The 18301-nt window shown below is 42.2% G+C and overlaps 1 protein-coding gene across 21 annotated transcripts in view; it reads left to right on the top strand.

The window, feature by feature from the left end:
* LOC144596077 (microtubule-associated protein 2-like) overlaps positions 1-18301 on the top strand; it is a 280705-nt gene that overhangs the window by 205954 nt on the left and 56450 nt on the right. For 19 of the 21 annotated variants that reach the window (XM_078404207.1, XM_078404210.1, XM_078404213.1 and 16 more), the window contains one exon: positions 14147-14191. The exons of the other annotated variants lie outside the window; for them this stretch is intronic. In XM_078404207.1, the coding sequence (XP_078260333.1) occupies positions 14147-14191 (45 nt within the window). The remainder of the gene's footprint in view (positions 1-14146; positions 14192-18301) is intronic. 21 annotated transcript variants of the gene reach the window in all.

Below are 18301 nucleotides of genomic sequence, written 5' to 3'. Positions count from 1 at the left end.
ATAAGGAAGTGTGTAAAAAATTAATTAGGGGCAAATGGGGCTTGGAGTAAAGTTGCAGTTACATCATTGTGATTTTATCAAATGATGGAGCAAACTCAAATGGCCTCTGTTCCGAATTTACAAATAGGGTTGTATAAAACCAGAGAGCTACCAGAAAACTCTTCTTTATTGAATCAAGTCAACAGTCAAATGACAGCAATGAAAATATAAACTTCTGAAGATACTCAGTAGACCAGGCAGCATCTGCAGGGAGAGAACAGCATTGTCTAGTTTATTGTCATAAGTATGATGAGGTAAAGGTACAATGAAAAATCTTGCTTGTAGATTCACACAAACACACAACAAATTATACATAATTAGACGCACACAAACACACAACACGCACATAGACTTACACAAACACAGAACAAACTATACATTAGTTACATGTAAAATTGTTAAAAGAAAGATGTATATTAAAAAAAAGCAAGTTATTAGTGCCAAACACAATTAGAAAAACATTTGGGTCAAGGAGCTTTCAATGGATGGGCAAAAAAGGGCAGCCCAGACACGATGGGCCAAGCGGCCTGTTTTGTGCTGTATGGAAATCATGTGTGTTTTAACTTGCAGCAAGTGGTAGCAATGCTGAATACACAAAGCAGTCCGTGAATCCAAGATTGGGGAAACAACATTGTGAGCATTGAATATGGTACACTGAATTGAAACGCTAAGTTCTAGGCTTCCTCCAGATGGGGAAACATCACCTCGACATCTACCGTGTCAAGATCTCTCGGGTACTTCCCATTTGGTATTCGCAATGTTGTCCCCTGCGTTTTGGAGAAACCAAATGCGTTTGAGTGAACACTTTTCATTGCCCCTTGTTCAGTCTGCAAGGATGACTCTGAGTCACCTGTAGCTTGAATCTTCCACCTCACTTCCACTCTGACATCCATTGTCAGCCTCCTGCATTGCTCCATCAAACCTGAAGGGGCAGCACTTCCCCATCATCTGGAAATGCTGCAGCTATTGCGACTTAATATTGAATTGAACAATTCCCAGTGATGATTTATCTCAACATGAATGTGGCTCTACCTTTCTGTTTCAGTTTGTTCCAGATGTCATTTCTGTCTCTTACTGATTTTATTAAAAAATAATTGTTGCTTTCCTAACTTTGCTCTGCAGCCTCACAGACATTTCCTCTGTTCTCTTCACCCTCCCCCTTTCTGTAATTTTAAATATGCTTGCCTTTACATTTTTGCAGTTCTGATGAAGGGTCTGTGGCTGGAAGCATTTACCTTGCTTCTCTCCCCAATGATCTTGCTTGGCTTACAGCATTTTCTGTTGGTGTGCTGGGATTCTCAGCATCTGTTGTTTTTGCTCCATTTACTACTCCAGTAACAACAGAGGCTTCCACAACAATATATCAAAAACACTCTGTTCTTTTAGGCACATTCAAATCCATCTTTAGTGCACAGCTTTCCATTAAAGTAACATAAGAGTGTAAGAAAATAACTGCAGATGCTGGTACAAATCGAAGGTATTTATTCACAAAATGCTGGAGTAACTCAGCAGGTCAGGCAGCATCTCAGGAGAGACCCGAAACATCGCCCATTCCTTCTCTCCTGAGATGCTGCCTGACCTGCTGAGTTACTCCAGCATTTTGTGAATAAATACCTTTCCATTAAAGTAACAAATATATACAGGCTATTGTTATCTACATACTTTAAATTGTACCTACATCTAATTATTTACATCTAATTATTCACAAATATGATATTCTACAGTTACCTAATTAATTCCATGAAGCATACATGCCCAGTTATATATTTAACAACAACAATGTACTCATTTACCTAGTGGTCTTACTGCAAGGCTCTTTATTTGAAGGATGGACTTGACCTTTGTAACAGACCCACTCCACAAACTGCTTTAGTTCAGTTTATTGTCATGACGACCAAGGTACAGTGAAAAGCTTTTGCTGTGTGCTGAAAGTGCAAAGATAATACATGATTACAATTGAGCTATTCACTGTGTGTAGAAACATGATAAGGGAACAACGTTTAGTGCAAGATAAAGCCACTAAAGTCTGATCAAAGATAGCCCGAGGGTCACCAATGAGGTAGATAGTAGTTCAGCACTGCTCTCTGGTTGTGGTAGGATGGTTCAGTTGCCTGATAACAGCTGGGAAGAAACTGTCCCTGAATCTGGAGGTGTGTGTTTTCATACTTCTATACCTTTTGCCTGATGGGAGAGGGGAGAAGAGGGAGTGGCCAGGGTGCGACAAAACAGATCTCATATTTTTTCTTGTAATTGTTACCTTCACATAAATGTCTCCATAGCTATGTCTTATAATCTTAGGTAGCCCTTTGGGATCGAGGATTAATTGCTGCCAGTCTAGTTCTGAAACATAGAAACATAGAAAAATAGGTGCAGGAGTAGGCCAATCGGCCCTTCGTGCCAGCACCACCATTCAATATGATCATGGCTGATCATCTAAAATCAGTACCCCGTTCCTGCTTTAGCCCCATATCCCTTGATTCCTTTAGCCCTAAGAGCTAAATCTAGCTCTCTCTTGAAAACACCCAGTGAATTGGGTGGTGAGACCATGCCACAGATGGGGCAGATGCCTGATAGGATGGGAAGATGAGATAGGCAATTAGATTGAGGGACGGGAAGCTCCTTCTATTGTTTGCACTGAGTTGGGTACTCAGTTTCATCTACCATGTAATCACATTGATCTTTAAGGGGACTGTCCTCTCTCTAGTTATTCTTTCACTTTTAATATACTTGCAGAATCGTTTAAGCTTCTCCACTACATTAAATGTGTCCCATTTTTCCCATCCTGATTTATTTCTTAAGTGTACTCCTACATCCCTTGTCATCCTCAAAGGATTGGCTTGATCCCAGCTGCAGATACCTAACATATCCTTCTTGAGCCTCCTTTTTTCTTGCCCAGAGTATCAATATCCCTCATCAACAAGGGTTCCATAAGCTTGGCAGACTTACCCTTCTGTCAGGGAGAATTCAGAGCCAACACATTTAAAAGCCTCCCACTTGCCAGACACTCCTGAACCTGCTAACAGCCTGTCTCAATCAAACTTCACAAGCTTCTGCCAAAATTAGCCTTGTCCCAATTTAGGGCTTGTGAACCAGTCCTATCACTTTCCATACCTATTTTGAAACTAACAGCAAATCCCACGGCGCTATAGGGTGGCACGGTGGCGCAGCGGTAGAGTTGCTGCCTTTGCTTACAGCGTTTGCAGCGCCGGAGACTCAGGCTCGATCCCTACTACGGGTGTTGTCTGTACGGAGTTTGTACGTTCTTCCCGTGACCTGCATGGGTTTTCTCTGAGATCTTTGGTTTCCTCCCACACTCCAAAGACGTACAGGTTTGTTGGTTAATTGGCTTGGTATAAATGTAAAATTGTCCCTAGTGTGTGTACGGTGATGTTAATGTGCAGGGATGGTTGTGGTAGGGTGATTCAGTTGCCTGATAACAGCTGGGAAGAAACTGTCCCTGAATCTGGAGGTATGTGGTTTCACACTTCTATACCTTTCGCCTGATGGGAGAGGGGAGAAGAGGGAGTGGCCAGGGTGCGACTCATCCTTGATTATGCTGCTTGCCTTGCCGAGGCAGCGTGAGGTATCAATGGAGTCAATGGAAGGGAGGTTGGTTTGTGTGATGGTCCACAATTCTCTGCAATTGGTTTGCCGCCTAAACTATCAAGTCTCTTTTTACAACAACTTTCCTTGTCACCACCCTCCCCCGCTGTGTATCAGAGCCACTCGTTGATTGCTGCTCTCCTCTTGAAAGACCGTCACCCCCAATAATGTCCAAAACAATATACTTATTTCTGAGGTAAACATTCACTGAAGCAAACAACTAATTTGATATATAATAGAAACTAAGGGACATGCAGGTTAAACTTTATTGATGAGTGTACAGAATATGAATGGATTTACTACAATCCATTTGCGCCTTTAATTGTAAGTATTGTTCCACAAAATTTCATGAGGTCAAAACCTTTGGCCATCTGCTCTTTGGGTGGAAAACATGAGCTGCTCCCCTTTCTTTGTTTTCAATTCCACCAAGAGCACTATATCTCTAATCGCTTCCAGAACCACAGCCCTTCAGAATGGTGCTGCTGCCCTCAATCTGCTGCCTTGCATGTTTCTGATTTTATATGCTCCATAATAGGAAGCTAGCCCTTCAGCTGTCCAGGTTGTGAGCTTTCAAATTGCTTTCTAAATGACTCTTGGCCCCGACAGTCTCAATGGCAAATCCTCGTTCAAGTGTCTTGAGATATATTATAAAATTATAAAGGCTATATCAATGGCAGTATTTGTAGCTGTGTTGCAGAAATCCATGGTATGGGGCAGCACGGTGGCGTAGCGGTAGAGCTACTGCCTTACAGCGCCAGAGACCCTAGCTCGATCCTGACCACGGGTACTTGTCTGTACGGAGTTTGTACGTTCTCTCCGTGACCAGCGTGGGTTTTCTCCAAGATCTTTGGCTGCCTCCCACACTCCAAAGTCGTGGGAGGTTTGTAGGTTATTTGGCTTGGTTATAAATGTAAAATTGTCCTCAGTGTGTGTGTAGTATAGTTAATGTGTGGGGATTGTTGGTCGGTGCGGGCTTTTTGGCCTGAAGGGCCTGCTTCTGTGCTGTGTCTCTGTACTTATACTTTTCTATACTTTTACCCACCCATGCGGTTGGAAACTAAACAGATCAAGGATTTTGCGAGGAGAAAAAAAACGAATGAGAATGACAGCTTTACAAAACCAATTACCAAGCTAGGAGATCCGCCATTCTGTGACTAGATCTTTATTGTTTTTGTAAGATTTAGAAATGTTATCTATATACTAAAACTCGGTGTTTGTTTGTTTGTTTGTTCCTGAACTACAGCCAAATCGGTGGTACACAATAGTGAGACAATTTTAGGCCCACCTTACTCACCATTTTGGTTGTAATGGGAGAAGTTTCAATAGACAATAGACAATAGGTGCAGGAGGAGGCCATGAGGCCCTTCGAGCCAGCACCACCATTCAATGTGATCATGGCTGATCATTCTCAATCAGTACCCCGTTCCTGCCTTCTCCCCATACCCCCTGACTCTGCTATCCTTAAGAGCTCTATCTAGCTCTCTCTTGAATGCATTCAGAGAACTGGCCTCCACTGCCTTCTGAGGCAGAGAATTCCACAGATTTCCACTCTCTGACTGAAAAAGTTTTTCCTCATCTCCGTTCTAAATGGCCTACCCCTAATTCTTAAACTGGTTTCATTGAACTTTTTCAGTCAGAGAGTGGTGAAGGTGTGGAATTCTCTGCCTCAGAAGGCAGTGGAGGCCAGTTCGTTGGATGCTTTCAAGAGAGAGCTGGATAGAGCTCTTAAGGATAGCGGAGTGAGGGGGTATGGGGAGAAGGCAGGAACGGGGTACTGATTGAGAGTGATCAGCCATGATCGCATTGAATGGCGGTGCTGGCTCGAAGGGCTGAATGGCCTATTCCTGCACCTATTGTCTATTGTCTATTGAAATCGGTGTTATATTTTTTAAGTTTTTCACATTTTAAAGTTTAAATCTAACTCCTAGGGAGGGAGGGAGGATAAGGGGGGTTGAGGGGGATGGAGTAGGGGGGAGGGGAGTGTGGAGGGAGGGGGTGGGGGGGAAAGGAGGGAGGGAGGATGAGGGAGGGGGGCAGGGAGGGGGGAGGTGGGGAAGGAGAGGGGTGGAGGGAGGAGGGAGGGGGTGGGGGTGGGGGGGGGGAGAGGAGAGGGTGCTGCACCAATGCAGAAGTTTGGGCCCAACGGGTCCACTTGGTCTAGTGTCCTTTAATTCTTTCCTTGAACAAGTAGTGGAAGCAGATTATGTTGTAATTTTTAATTTGGAATTGGAAATGGGAAAAAAACCCAATATCACCATGGTTAATCTGGGCTGAATGGCTTCCCTCTGTGCTGCATGATTCATTGAGCAATCAGTGGTAATTTGCTAATTAGGAATAAGTAAACTATTTGATGTTGTCCTTGCACCCTTGCCGCTGCGTTACATTTTAGTCAGTTCTGCCTCTGTTGCTATGACAACAGTTTACTGCATGCATTGCAGATCCCTGACACAGCCAGGCTTTGGGAAGAAAGCAGAGTTGGGCAGAATCATTAATATTCAGCTTTTCATGTGCACAAAGGAACCCATACTCTAGTCTTATTGGGATTGCCCATTACAGTGACATCCTTATGAGTTTCATCAGCTCCTACCTGCTCGTACAGGGACTGTGATTGAAGGGAACCCAATATTGTAGCTCTAGTGCACAATGTAAGTAAAAAGATTTTATCTGCTTTGTAAAAGATCCCATTGTTGCTGAAATATCACAGGGTGTCTTAAAAAAAATCATCAATATTTTAGAATGATAACGCACATCGTGTAAAATAAAAAACTCCTTGTTATTGAATATCTACAGTAAAGGGTTATTAAATCTGTTCTATATTACCTATTCAAAATAGTACGGAATTTTATATATTATTTGGTTTGAATTTATCCTGGCTCCTTTTCCTGGAAAACAAAGATATTCTTGAGGCTACACTGGTTTCAGAAATAAAACTATATTCTGGATAACACAACGTTTTACTTCGTGGAGAATTGCTGAGGAACATATGCCATACTCGTTGAACAATTAGTAAAAGAGAATGGAAATAAATTATTGGATCTTTCAACACTGTAAGCAATGCGACTTTTCTATTTCCAATGTAGATGAAAACTATCCACTTCAATGCTATCTCTTTACTCTTTCCTATTATAATGACATTAAAAAAAATTAGTTTAAATCCCCTGGAAATTAAAAAGTCAATATATATATATATTTTCTTTCAAAAAGTAACCTAAACGCCAATTTAAACCCAGAGATTTTTTGTTTATGTGAAATTTTATGCAGCTAAATGAGGAATATGCTTAATTGAATTTGCTTAATTGAATTAATTAACTTAATTGAAAGGGTTTTATATTGCTGTTGCATGTTCATTATCAGTGTATATATATATATATATTATAATAATATGTGTGTGTGTGTGTATACAAATATACATACACACGACAGTAAGAAATCAACTACATTTGATAATTTCTTGAGATTTTTTTTTCTTGCTATAAAATGTTTATCTTCCTCTCAGGATATGATCTATTATGTAAATTCAGTGTTATCTTTCTCCATATTCAAATGATAGCAGAAACATGAATCTCTATTTAGCATTCTAATATTTATAATGTTAGCAAGCTGAAAGATACGTAAATATGAAGCTTTTTTTGTCCACGTGATGATGTTACCAGAGAAGAAATCCAGTATGGTCACATTCTAGAAATTTCCCTTTGTTTGTGGTACCCAGCATTAGACTCACAAACAGGTGGTGTTTGATGCCAGAGAATATTGTCATCCATGAATCAAATTAATTGAACATCTATTTTATCCTTGATTTGGAGGAATTGATTGTTTAATTTTATGTGGAAAGAGAGCCCAGATCTTTATAGCTGCTCGATACTGGACAAAATGTCCACTCCCAATGCTGTTGCAAACACCATCTTTGTTTTTCCCAAAGTACACAGTTTCTTAAAATTATTATTTCCGTAGCTATTCTTTTGTGTATAATATTTTTAGTTCAAAAGAATTAACTAGCTTCTTTTAAAATTACATATTGCAGGATAATATGAATACATTGTAAGTAAATTATATCATATCATATCATATCATATCATATCATATATATACAGCCGGAAACAGGCCTTTTCGGCCCACCAAGTCCGTGCCGCCCAGCGATCCCCGCACATTAACACTATCCTACACCCACTAGGGACAATTTTTACATTTACCCAGCCAATTAACCTACATACCTGTACGTCTTTGGAGATGAAATATTTAACTTAAATAAACATATCTCTGTAAAATATAAGTGTAGTTTATATCAGCAATTATGGCATATTCTCCTATAAAAGGTAACAGAGCATTTTCAATGCACACCATTTACTCCAGATTACAATGTCTGCCATTATCTCCCTTTCTAAAACATTTCAAAGTAAGAAGCTTTTCTGTTACTGCAATTTCAATATTACCACTTGACCACTTGAGTTGTTTAATAATAATTTAAAAAAAAATAATTATCTGCTAACACATAAGTGGTGCAGGTTTTCAAGATGAGGGTACCATTTGCAAAAATTGCATTCAATGCCAAGTGGCCATTGAGAAAATGACAAACCTTTTTTTGAAATGCTGCATTCAAAGTTAACGTACTTTCTTTTATGCTGTTCAGTAGGGAGTTCTAGGATTTAGATCCAGTGACAATCGTAGGCAATATATTTCTGAGTCATGGTGATGTGCTATTTAAAGAGGTGGTGATTAGCCTGTGTGATGGAAGCCCTTGCCTTTTTTGCTGGGAGAGATCAGGTGTGTGGGAGGTGCTCTTGGAGTAGTCTTGGACAAGTAAAGTGCATATTGCAGACTCTATGCAATGCAGCCAATGTGTGCAGGTGATAGAACTTCTATCATGTCTCCCCTCAACCTCCAAAGTTCTCAAGAAACCAATCCAAATGTATCCAACCTCTCCCTGTAGCTGAAACCCTCTAATCCAGGAGGCATTCTGTAAAACCTCCTCTGCACCCTCTCCAAAGCCGCCACATCTATCTTATAATGGGTTGACCAGAACTGCACGCAATACTCCAAATGTGGCCCAACCAAAGTCCTTTCGAGCTACATCGTGACTTCCTGACTCTTGTACTCAGTGCGAACGGCAATAAAGGCAAACACACCACATTGTCTTTTTTTACCACTCTCTCTACTTGTACTGCTACCTTCAGTGAGCTATGAACTTGGACTCCCAAGATCCCTCTGCACATCAATGCTGTTAAGGGTCTTGCCCTTCACTGTATTCTTTCCTCACATGCAACCTCCCAAAGTGCAATGCCTCACACTTGATCGGGGTAAACTCCATCTGCTATTTCTCTGGCCACGTCTGCAACTGGTCTTTATCCCACTATATCTTCTGACAGCATTCCTCACACTGATGGTCTGCATCCCAGGGTACTTAAGGAGGTGTCTCTAGAAATAGTGGAAGCATTGGAGATCATTTTTCAATGTTCTATAGATTCAGAATCAGTTCCTGTGGATTGGAGGATAGCAAATGTTATCCCACTTTTTAAGAAAGGAGGGAGAGAGAAAACGGGTAATTATAGACCAGTTAGTCTGACATCAGTGGTGGGGAAGATGCTGGAGTCAATTATAAAAGACGAAATTGCTGAGCATTTGGATTGCGGTAACAGGATCATTCCGAGTCAGCATGGATTTACGAAGGGGAAATCATGCTTGACAAATCTACTGGAATTTTTTGAGGATGTAACTAGGAAAATTGACAGGGGAGAGTCGGTGGATGTGGTGTACCTCGACTTTCAGAAAGCCTTCGACAAGGTCCCACATAGGAGATTAGTGGGCAAAATTAGAGCACATGGTATTGGGGGTAGGGTGCTGATATGGATAGAAAATTGGTTGACAGACAGAAAGCAAAGAGTGGGGATAAATGGGTCCCTTTCGGAATGGCAGGCAGTGACCAGTGGGGTACCGCAAGGTTCGGTGCTGGGACCCCAGCTATTTACGATATACATTAATGACTTAGATGAAGGGATTAAAAGTACCATTAGCAAATTTGCAGATGATACTAAGCTGGGGGGTAGTGTGAATTGTGAGGAAGATGCAATAAGGCTGCAGGGTGACTTGGACAGGTTGTGTGAGTGGGCGGATACATGGCAGATGCAGTTTAATGTAGATAAGTGTGAGGTTATTCACTTTGGAAGTAAGAATAGAAAGGCAGATTATTATCTGAATGGTGTCAAGTTAGGAAGAGGGGATGTTCAACGAGATCTGGGTGTCCTAGTGCATCAGTCACTGAAAGGAAGCATGCAGGTACAACAGGCAGTGAAGAAAACCAATGGAATGTTGGCCTTCATAACAAGAGGAGTTGAGTATAGGAGCAAAGAGGTCCTTCTACAGTTGTACCGGGCCCTGGTGAGACCGCACCTGGAGTACTGTGTGCAGTTTTGGTCTCCAAATTTGAGGAAGGATATTCTTGCTATTGAGGGCGTGCAGCGTAGGTTCACTAGGTTAATTCCCGGAATGGCGGGACTATCGTATGTTGAAAGGCTGGAGCAATTAGGCTTGTATACACTGGAATTTAGAAGGATGAGGGGGGATCTTATTGAAACATATAAGATAATTAGGGGATTGGACACATTAGAGGCAGGAACATGTTCCCAATGTTGGGGGAGTCCAGAACAAAGAGCCACAGTTGAAGAATAAGGGGTAGGCCATTTAGAACGGAGATGAGGAAGAGTGGTGAAGGTGTGGAATTCTCTGCCTCAGAAGGCAGTGGAGGCCAGTTCGTTGGATGCTTTCAAGAGAGAGCTGGATAGAGCTCTTAAGGATAGCGGAGTGAGGGGGTATGGGGAGAAGGCAGGAACGGGGTACTGATTGAGAGTGATCAGCCATGATCGCATTGAATGGCGGTGCTGGCTCGAAGGGCTGAATGGCCTACTCCTGCACCTATTGTCTATTGTCTATTGTCTATTGTCACTGCAACTCCTCCGGTTTTGGTGTCATTAGCAAATATGTATTCACAAACCCATCTACATTTACGTCCTGGTCATTTATGTATATCACAAACAGCAGAGTCCCAGCACAGGTCCCTGTGGGACTCCACTGGTCACAGACCTCCAGCCAGAATATCTTCCTTCCACCACAATACACTGTCGTCTATGTATATGCCAGTTATGAATCCATGCGAATAACATCAAATTTCATTGTGTCTACCTTCGATTTCAACCAGCATCTGCAGTTTTATTTCCTTTACATCCCTAATTAGCCCATTCTTTTCCAAATGGGGGTAATGTTATCCTGAAGAATTCTCTCCAATAGTTTCCCTACCACTGGCATGACATTTCAAGCCCGTTTTGGCCCTTCTAATCGTCCGCTTGAATTCCTTCCGACTAGCTTTATATTCCTCATAAGCCTAAGATAGACACAAAAAGCTGGAGTAACTCAGCGGGTCAGACTGCATCTCTGGAGAAAAGGAATAGGTGACGTTTCGGGTCGAGACCCATCTTCTGCTGCCACCCTCTTAAACCTCACATACGCTTCCTTTTTCTTCCTGACCAAGTTTACAATATCCTAGAGCAATATCCTAAGTCTACAATATCCTAGTTAATGTCCAGTAAATAAAGAACATGGAAGTGTACAACACAGGAAGAGGCCCATCGGTCCACATTGTCTGTGCTGAGCGTAATGCCAAGGTAAAATAATCTCATCTGCCTGCACATGACGCATATCCCTGCATATCCATGCACCTGTCTAAAAGCCTCTTAAATCCCACTATCGTATCTGTTTCGGCAGCACCCCTGGCAATGCATCTGTGTAAACAAAAAACTTGCCCTATACATCTCCTTGAAACTTGGCCCTTCTCACCTAAACCAATGCCCTATAGTCTTTGACATTTCCATCCTGGGATTGTTTTCTCCTTGGCTTCCGGTTTCCCAGAGTGCTTTGATCAAGAATGTTTAATTGTCATGTGTATTGGCAACAGAACAATTAAATTCTTACTTGCTGCAGCTTCACAGACCCATTACTTTAAAAACACAAATAAACATGCAATAATAAAAGAAATTAATAATCAACAGTTGTTCTGGTACCAGGAGCAGTAACTTGCCCCTGGAATTCAATTCTTTGGTTCACGTTTGGATGGGGGCGATGATGAGATTTTGTCCCGAGTATTTCTGGCAAAACCCAAGATAGCATTGATGAGCAGATTATTGACGAGTAACTTCCACTTGATGACCTTAACAATAATTCCTTCCATCTCATTGCCGATGATCAAATGTATATAGAGTGATATTAGCCAAATGGGATTTGCCTTGCATGTCGTGGACAGAACAGACAATAAGGTATTGCATTCTGGGAGGTTGAGTGTAAGGTGAACCTCCCAGAGGCACTGAGGGTTCCTGGGGTCCATGCCCACGTCTCTCTGAAGATGACAACACAAGCAGATGGAGTGGCAAAGAATGCATGATATGTTTGCCTTCATTAGTCCGGGCAGTGAGATTTAGACTCAGGAATAGATAGTGCAGGTTTATACGACTTTGTTTCGGCTATATTTGGAGTATTATGTGCAGTTCTGGTCGCCCGATTTACAAGAAGGACATGGAGGCTTTGAAGAGGGCGCAGAAGAGGTTTACCAGAATTCTGCCTGGATTAGAGTGATTTAGCTATAAGGTGAAGCTGAATAAATGTATTGTTTTCTCTTGAGAGCTAGAGGCTGAGGGGAGACCGGATAAAAATATACAAGATTATGAGAGGCATTGATAGGGTAGATGGACAGAACCTTTCTCCCAGAGTGGAAAGGTCCAGAGGGCAGAGAGAGTGGTGGGTGCCTGAAACACACTGGCAGGAGTGCTAGTGGAGGCAGATGTGATAATGGCATTTAAGAGGCTTTTGGATAGGCACATGGATATGGAGGGATATGGATCACATGCAGGCAGAGGAGATTATTTGAACTTGTCATCATGTTTAGCATGGATATTATATGTTCCTGTGCTGTAACATAGAAAATAGGTGCAGGAGTAGGCCATTCGGCCCTTCGAGCCAGCACCACCATTCAATATCATGGTTGATCATCCAAAATCAGTATCCCGTTCCTGCTTTCTCCCCATATCCCTTGATTCCGTTAGCCCCAAGAGCTATATTGAGCTATAAGACCTAACAGCTGTACTGTTCTATGTTCCACTACTGGCTATAGTCCAGTGTATTCTCAATTTCCAGTTCATAATTATATGACTGTCTCAATGATGGCATTATATGATTAGAATAATTATCAAAATCTAGTTTAATTCAAACCGTGTCAAGCAAGTGTATCTTTCTCCCATATTTAGCTTCACAAAACTGAATTAAGGTACATATATCAGACAATAGAAGTGGTACAGTAGATTCATGTTGTCCTTCCTCATCAATGCTGGACTACTTCACTTGCACATCAAGACAACGGACCTCACTTTGTCAGAGATCACCTGAGGAATCAGGTCTCTCGTGCAAGTCAAACTGACACGAGCTGCAGGAGGGCACACAGCCCTTCAAGCTGATTCTGCAACATCAACTTTTCCTTTCAATTCCAAAGTATTCATTAGTCCCAGCCATGAATATACCCAATGACTAAACATCCACACTCATATAGGGGTAGACATATAATTTTTATGTTACCTTTGATTAAACCTTTGTCCAAAATTTCAGATCACTCTACATTCAGATTCAGATACTACATTCGGATGGGTTTGCAGGAAAGGTTTTCTCTCTTTAGATGAGGAGGATGCACAAGATTACTCATGTATGCCATGGTATTACTCATGTCTGGATGTCAGACCATATTGTACAGGTATTGATTTCCATCTGAGAATGAATAATCACAGGTATGGAGCAATGGTGAAAGAGGCTGTCTAAAGTTCTCTACTGCCCTCAAATATCTAACAAATTGTTTAACAACTAAATCACACACAGATTTCTGTTCATATTTCAGAAATTCTAAGGATTTTGTGGTTTTACTATAAGAAATCTCGTTGTCACCAGCGAAACTGTTCTCCAAACAGCCATTTCTAACTGTTCTGCAAAGTCAACAAAGTGTCAGAAGCGTTTTATTGTTTTCTATGATTTGGGCTTACACACACCTTGGTGTTTCCTGGATTAATTTTGTAAAAACAGTCGCTTCCTCTCATCATTCTGTGCAGTAGTGTGGTTTAAATGATGACAAAAGTAACACAGAGTGGTGGAATAGAAATCAATGTAGAATCAACAAAGTAAGTACTAGAACCATAAAGGATTAGTTGGTGTTCCTGATTCGTAATCCATCGCAGATGTATTAATAATATAACGACAGGAAATGCCAGGGTTCTCACAGCATTCTCTATACTTTTATTTGTGACGACCTGCTGTCTATTTTCATCAGGCAAATCATTAGCCTTACATTTTACCAAAAGGAATGAATAATATGCAGTGATATTTCATGTGTGTCATTTACTTCTTATTTTCAATCTGATGTCAATGTGCCTTAAACGGATCCTTATTCTTTCCCTTGTCTATTTTTCTATTTACTTTCCTGCAGCCTCTGAAAGAAGTACTGACAGTAAATCAGTTCCTGCTGCAGAAGGTACAATTTCTAACTTGCATCATGTTCATAATCAAAATGTCCGGATGTATTGCTCTAGTTAGTAAAGCTTTCAGATTCACATTGTTTTTAAATTCAGTCACTAATTATTACTTAATGTATTATTCCTTCCTGAAGACCAAATGGATTTGTATTACACGCCAAGTATAAAATTAACCTCAACTAACATTGTGGTCAACATGTGCATTTGTCTTTACTGAGTGGCACAAATTGTATCGTGGTGAATGGACAGCTTATTTTGCAATGCACTCCATGACCTCAGTCCCAGAATAAAGTAGGCTGCAGATTCATGTGAATTAGCTTTGCACCACCGGAGAAGACCACTTTGTTTTCTCCCATTGTGATTCACAGATTTTTGTTTTTGAAGGATGGACTGTAGTTTAGTTTAGTTTAGTTTAGAGATACAGCGCGGAAACAGGCCCTTTGGCCCACCGGGTCCGCACCGACCAGCGATCCCCGCACATTAACACTATCCTGCACACACTAGGGACAATTTACACATACACCAAGCCAATTAACCTACAAACCTGCACGTCTTTGGAGTGTGGGAGTAAACCGAAGATCTCAGAGAAAACCCACGCGGTCACGGGGAGAACGTACAAACTCCGTACAGACAGCACCCGTAGTCGGGATGGAACCCGGGTCTCTGGCGTTTTAAGACAGCAACTCTACTGCTGCGCCACCGTGGCTGCCCTAGGATTTATTTAAGGGGGCTATTTAGCAAAAAAATAGAATATGGATTCTTGAAGCAAAGAAGTGTTGAGTTTTTGCTGCAATGTCAACTATGCAATACACAGAGGTTGCAGAGGTAGGAAAGAAGGTCTTTTATAATGGTTTGATCATGCGAGAGTTAATTCCCAATTGTGTATCAGATTTGTATGTACTATTTATTTCAGCTTGAGTGTAGTCAGGATGGAACTCGGATCGATGAGTTTGGCTGGAAGACAGGTTGGAAATCAATGACTGTCTTTCATTTTATTTGAAGGCTGCCTTGGGCTATCAATAATATGATGTTGACCATGATTTACGAGGATGTTGCCAGGACCCGAGGGTCTGAGCTATAGGGAGAGGTTGAGTAGGTTGGGACTCTATTCCTTGGAGCGCAGAAGGATGAGGGGTGATCTTGTCGAGGTGTGCAAAATCATGAGAGGAATAGATCAGGGGGATGCACAGAGCCTGTTGCCCAATGTAGGTGAATCGAGAACCAGAGGACATAGGTTTAGGGTGAAGGGGAAAAGATTCAATAGGATTCTGATAGGTAACTCTTTTCATACAAAGGGTGGTGGGTGTATGGAACAAGCTGCCAGAGGAGGTAGTTGAGGCAGGAACTATCCCAATGTTTAAGAAACGGTTAGAAAGGTACAAGTATAGGACAGGTTTGGAGGGATATGGACCAAATGCGGGCAGGTGGGACTAGTGTAGCTGGTGTAGGCAAGTTGGGCTAAAGGGCCTGTTTCCACACTGTATCACTGCCCTCACACGTGTCTCCTTGGTAACCCGCAGCTCCGCTCTTGCTCTCCCTCCTCCTCGTAACAGGGACAATGTCCCCCTAGTCCTTACCGTTCACTCCACCAGCCATCGCATGCAACCCTCTGACACATCTTCCCATCTCCACCCCTTTCCGCCTTCCGCAGAGACCATTTCCTCCGCAACTACCTGGTCAACTCATCCCTTCCCACTCAAACCACCCCCTTCCCAGGTACCTTCCCCTGCAACTGCAGGAGATGCAACACTTGTCCCTTTACCTCCCCCCTCAACTCTGTCCAAAGACCCTGACAGTCCTTTCAAGTTAGGCAGAGGTTCACTTGCACCTCCTCCAACCTCATCTACTGTATCCGTTGTTCATGGTGCAGACTCTTAATCATCGGCGAGACCAAACGCATAGACTGGCCGATCATTTCGCTGAACACCTTCAGACCGCATGGACCTATCTGATCTCCCGGTTGCTAAACACTTTAATTCCCCTTCCCATTCCCACTCTGATCTTCCTTTCCTGGGCCTCTTCCACCGTCGAAGTTTGGCCAAACGCAAACTAGAGGAATAGCACCTCATATTTCACTTGGGCAGCACACAACCAGGCGGTATGAATATTCATTTATCTAACTTCAAGTAACCCTTGTATCCCCTCTCTCTCTATCCCTCCCCCACCCAAGTCGCACCAGCTTCAAAGTCGTCTAGTTGAACCTCATTGTCTGTCATTCGTTTTCACCCAGCACACAACTAACCTTCATGTTTCATGTTTCCTTCATCATTGTTACTTTTTTGCACATTTTTCATTCATTTGTTCTATAGTTCTCTATATCACCGTCTATATCTCTCGTTTCCCTTGCCCCTGACTCACAGTCCGAAGGGTCTCGATCCGAAACATCACCTATTCCTTTTTTCCAGGGGTGCTGTCTGACCCGCCGAATTACTCCAGCTTTTTGTGTCTATCTTTGATAAGTGATGACAGACACAAAAAGCTGGAGTAACTCAGCGGAACATGCAGCATCTCTGGAGAGAGGAATGGGTGACGTTTCGGGTCGACACCCTTCTTCAGACTAAGTGATGGTCTTGGCATCATGTTCAGCAGAGACATTGTGAGCAAAAGGGCCTGCCCTCGTGTTGTACTGTTCTATGTTCAAGTCTGTTCTTCATAGTCCTCATTTCCCCCTCTTCCACGTCTAATGCAGAAACAACAAAGCTGAGTAAGATATTCTTAATTGTCTGGTTTATTCGATGTAGTGCTATATATGCTGGACAACTGATGTCCATTTCATGGTAGTTATATTGCAATGTAACTAATACACCACTGAGTAAATCAAGTTTGTCAACCCATTTTTTTGCATTTCATTTGTGGTTTGGCCTTGTTCTTTCTTAAAGCACAATATAGAATGATGATATGGAATGAGTACCTTTAATGTTCTGTCTTGCTTTTTGCAGTCAGCTAGTTAAAAATAGATACTTGCATAACTTGTATGTAACTTGCACATAAAAGAAGAACAAGATTGCAATGCAGATAGGATGAGAAGTTTCTCATGTTAGGTGGAGTTGAATTCAAGATCTAGCTGTGATTGTGATGAATAAGTTTGTTTTAGTATTGACAAAAAATATTGGATAACTTTAAGAATTGAGAACATACTATTTTATTAGCTTTTATTTTGATATGATGTTAAACCTGATGTGCAATCTTTCATGTTCAAAATTACTTTTCAAACTGAATTTTTAGTTTAGGTTAGCTGGAGATACAGTGTGGAAACTGGGCCCTTTGCCACACTGAGTCTACAGCGCCCTTTCATACTGTGTAGGAAGGAACTACAGATGCTGGTTTCAACCGCAGATAGACACAAAATGCTGGAGTAACTCAGTGGGACAGGCAGCATCTCTGGAGAGAAGGAACGGGTGACGTTTCAGGTCGAGACCCTTCTTCAGACTGACATCAGGGGAGGGGAGATACATAGATAGGGAAGTGTAAGGTGTGAAAATAGGACAAAGGGAATGGAGATCAAGGAACATGTAGAACAGATCACTGTTAGCTGGGAGTAGGTGACAACAAAGCAAACCAAGATAAAATGTAGTCAGAGATAGTAAGACTAGTCGGAGAACTGGGAAGGGGGAGGGATGGGGAGAGAGGGAAAGCAAAGGTTACTTGAATTTAGAGAAGTCGATGTTCATACCGCTGGGGTGTAAGCTGTCCAAGCAAAATATGAGATGCTGTTCCTTCATTTTGCACTGGGCCTCACTCTAACAATGGAGGAGTCCCAGGACAGAAAGGTCAGTGTGGGAATGGGAGGGGGAGTTAAAGTGTTTAGCAACCGGGAGATCAGGTAGGTATAGACGGACTGATCAGAGGTGTTCAGCGAAACGATCGGCAAGCCTGCGCGTGGTCTCGCCGATATATAGGAGTCCATACCTGGAACATCAGATACCTCTGCCTCACCTGAAAAGACTGTCGAGGTCCTTGGATGGAGTCGAGGGGGGAGGTATAGGGATGGGTGTTACATCTCCTGCGATTGCAAGGGAAGGTACCTGGGGAGGGGGTGGTTTGGGTCGGAAGGAACGAATTGACCAGGGAGTTGCGAAGGGAATGGTCTCTGCGGAAGCGGAAAGTGG

Source organism: Rhinoraja longicauda, chromosome 8, assembly GCF_053455715.1.
Source record: "Rhinoraja longicauda isolate Sanriku21f chromosome 8, sRhiLon1.1, whole genome shotgun sequence".
In the NCBI taxonomy this organism is placed as follows: Eukaryota; Metazoa; Chordata; class Chondrichthyes; order Rajiformes; family Arhynchobatidae; genus Rhinoraja; species Rhinoraja longicauda.
Note: the sequence above shows the minus strand (reverse complement) of the source record. Positions and strands in the feature narration are given on the sequence as shown.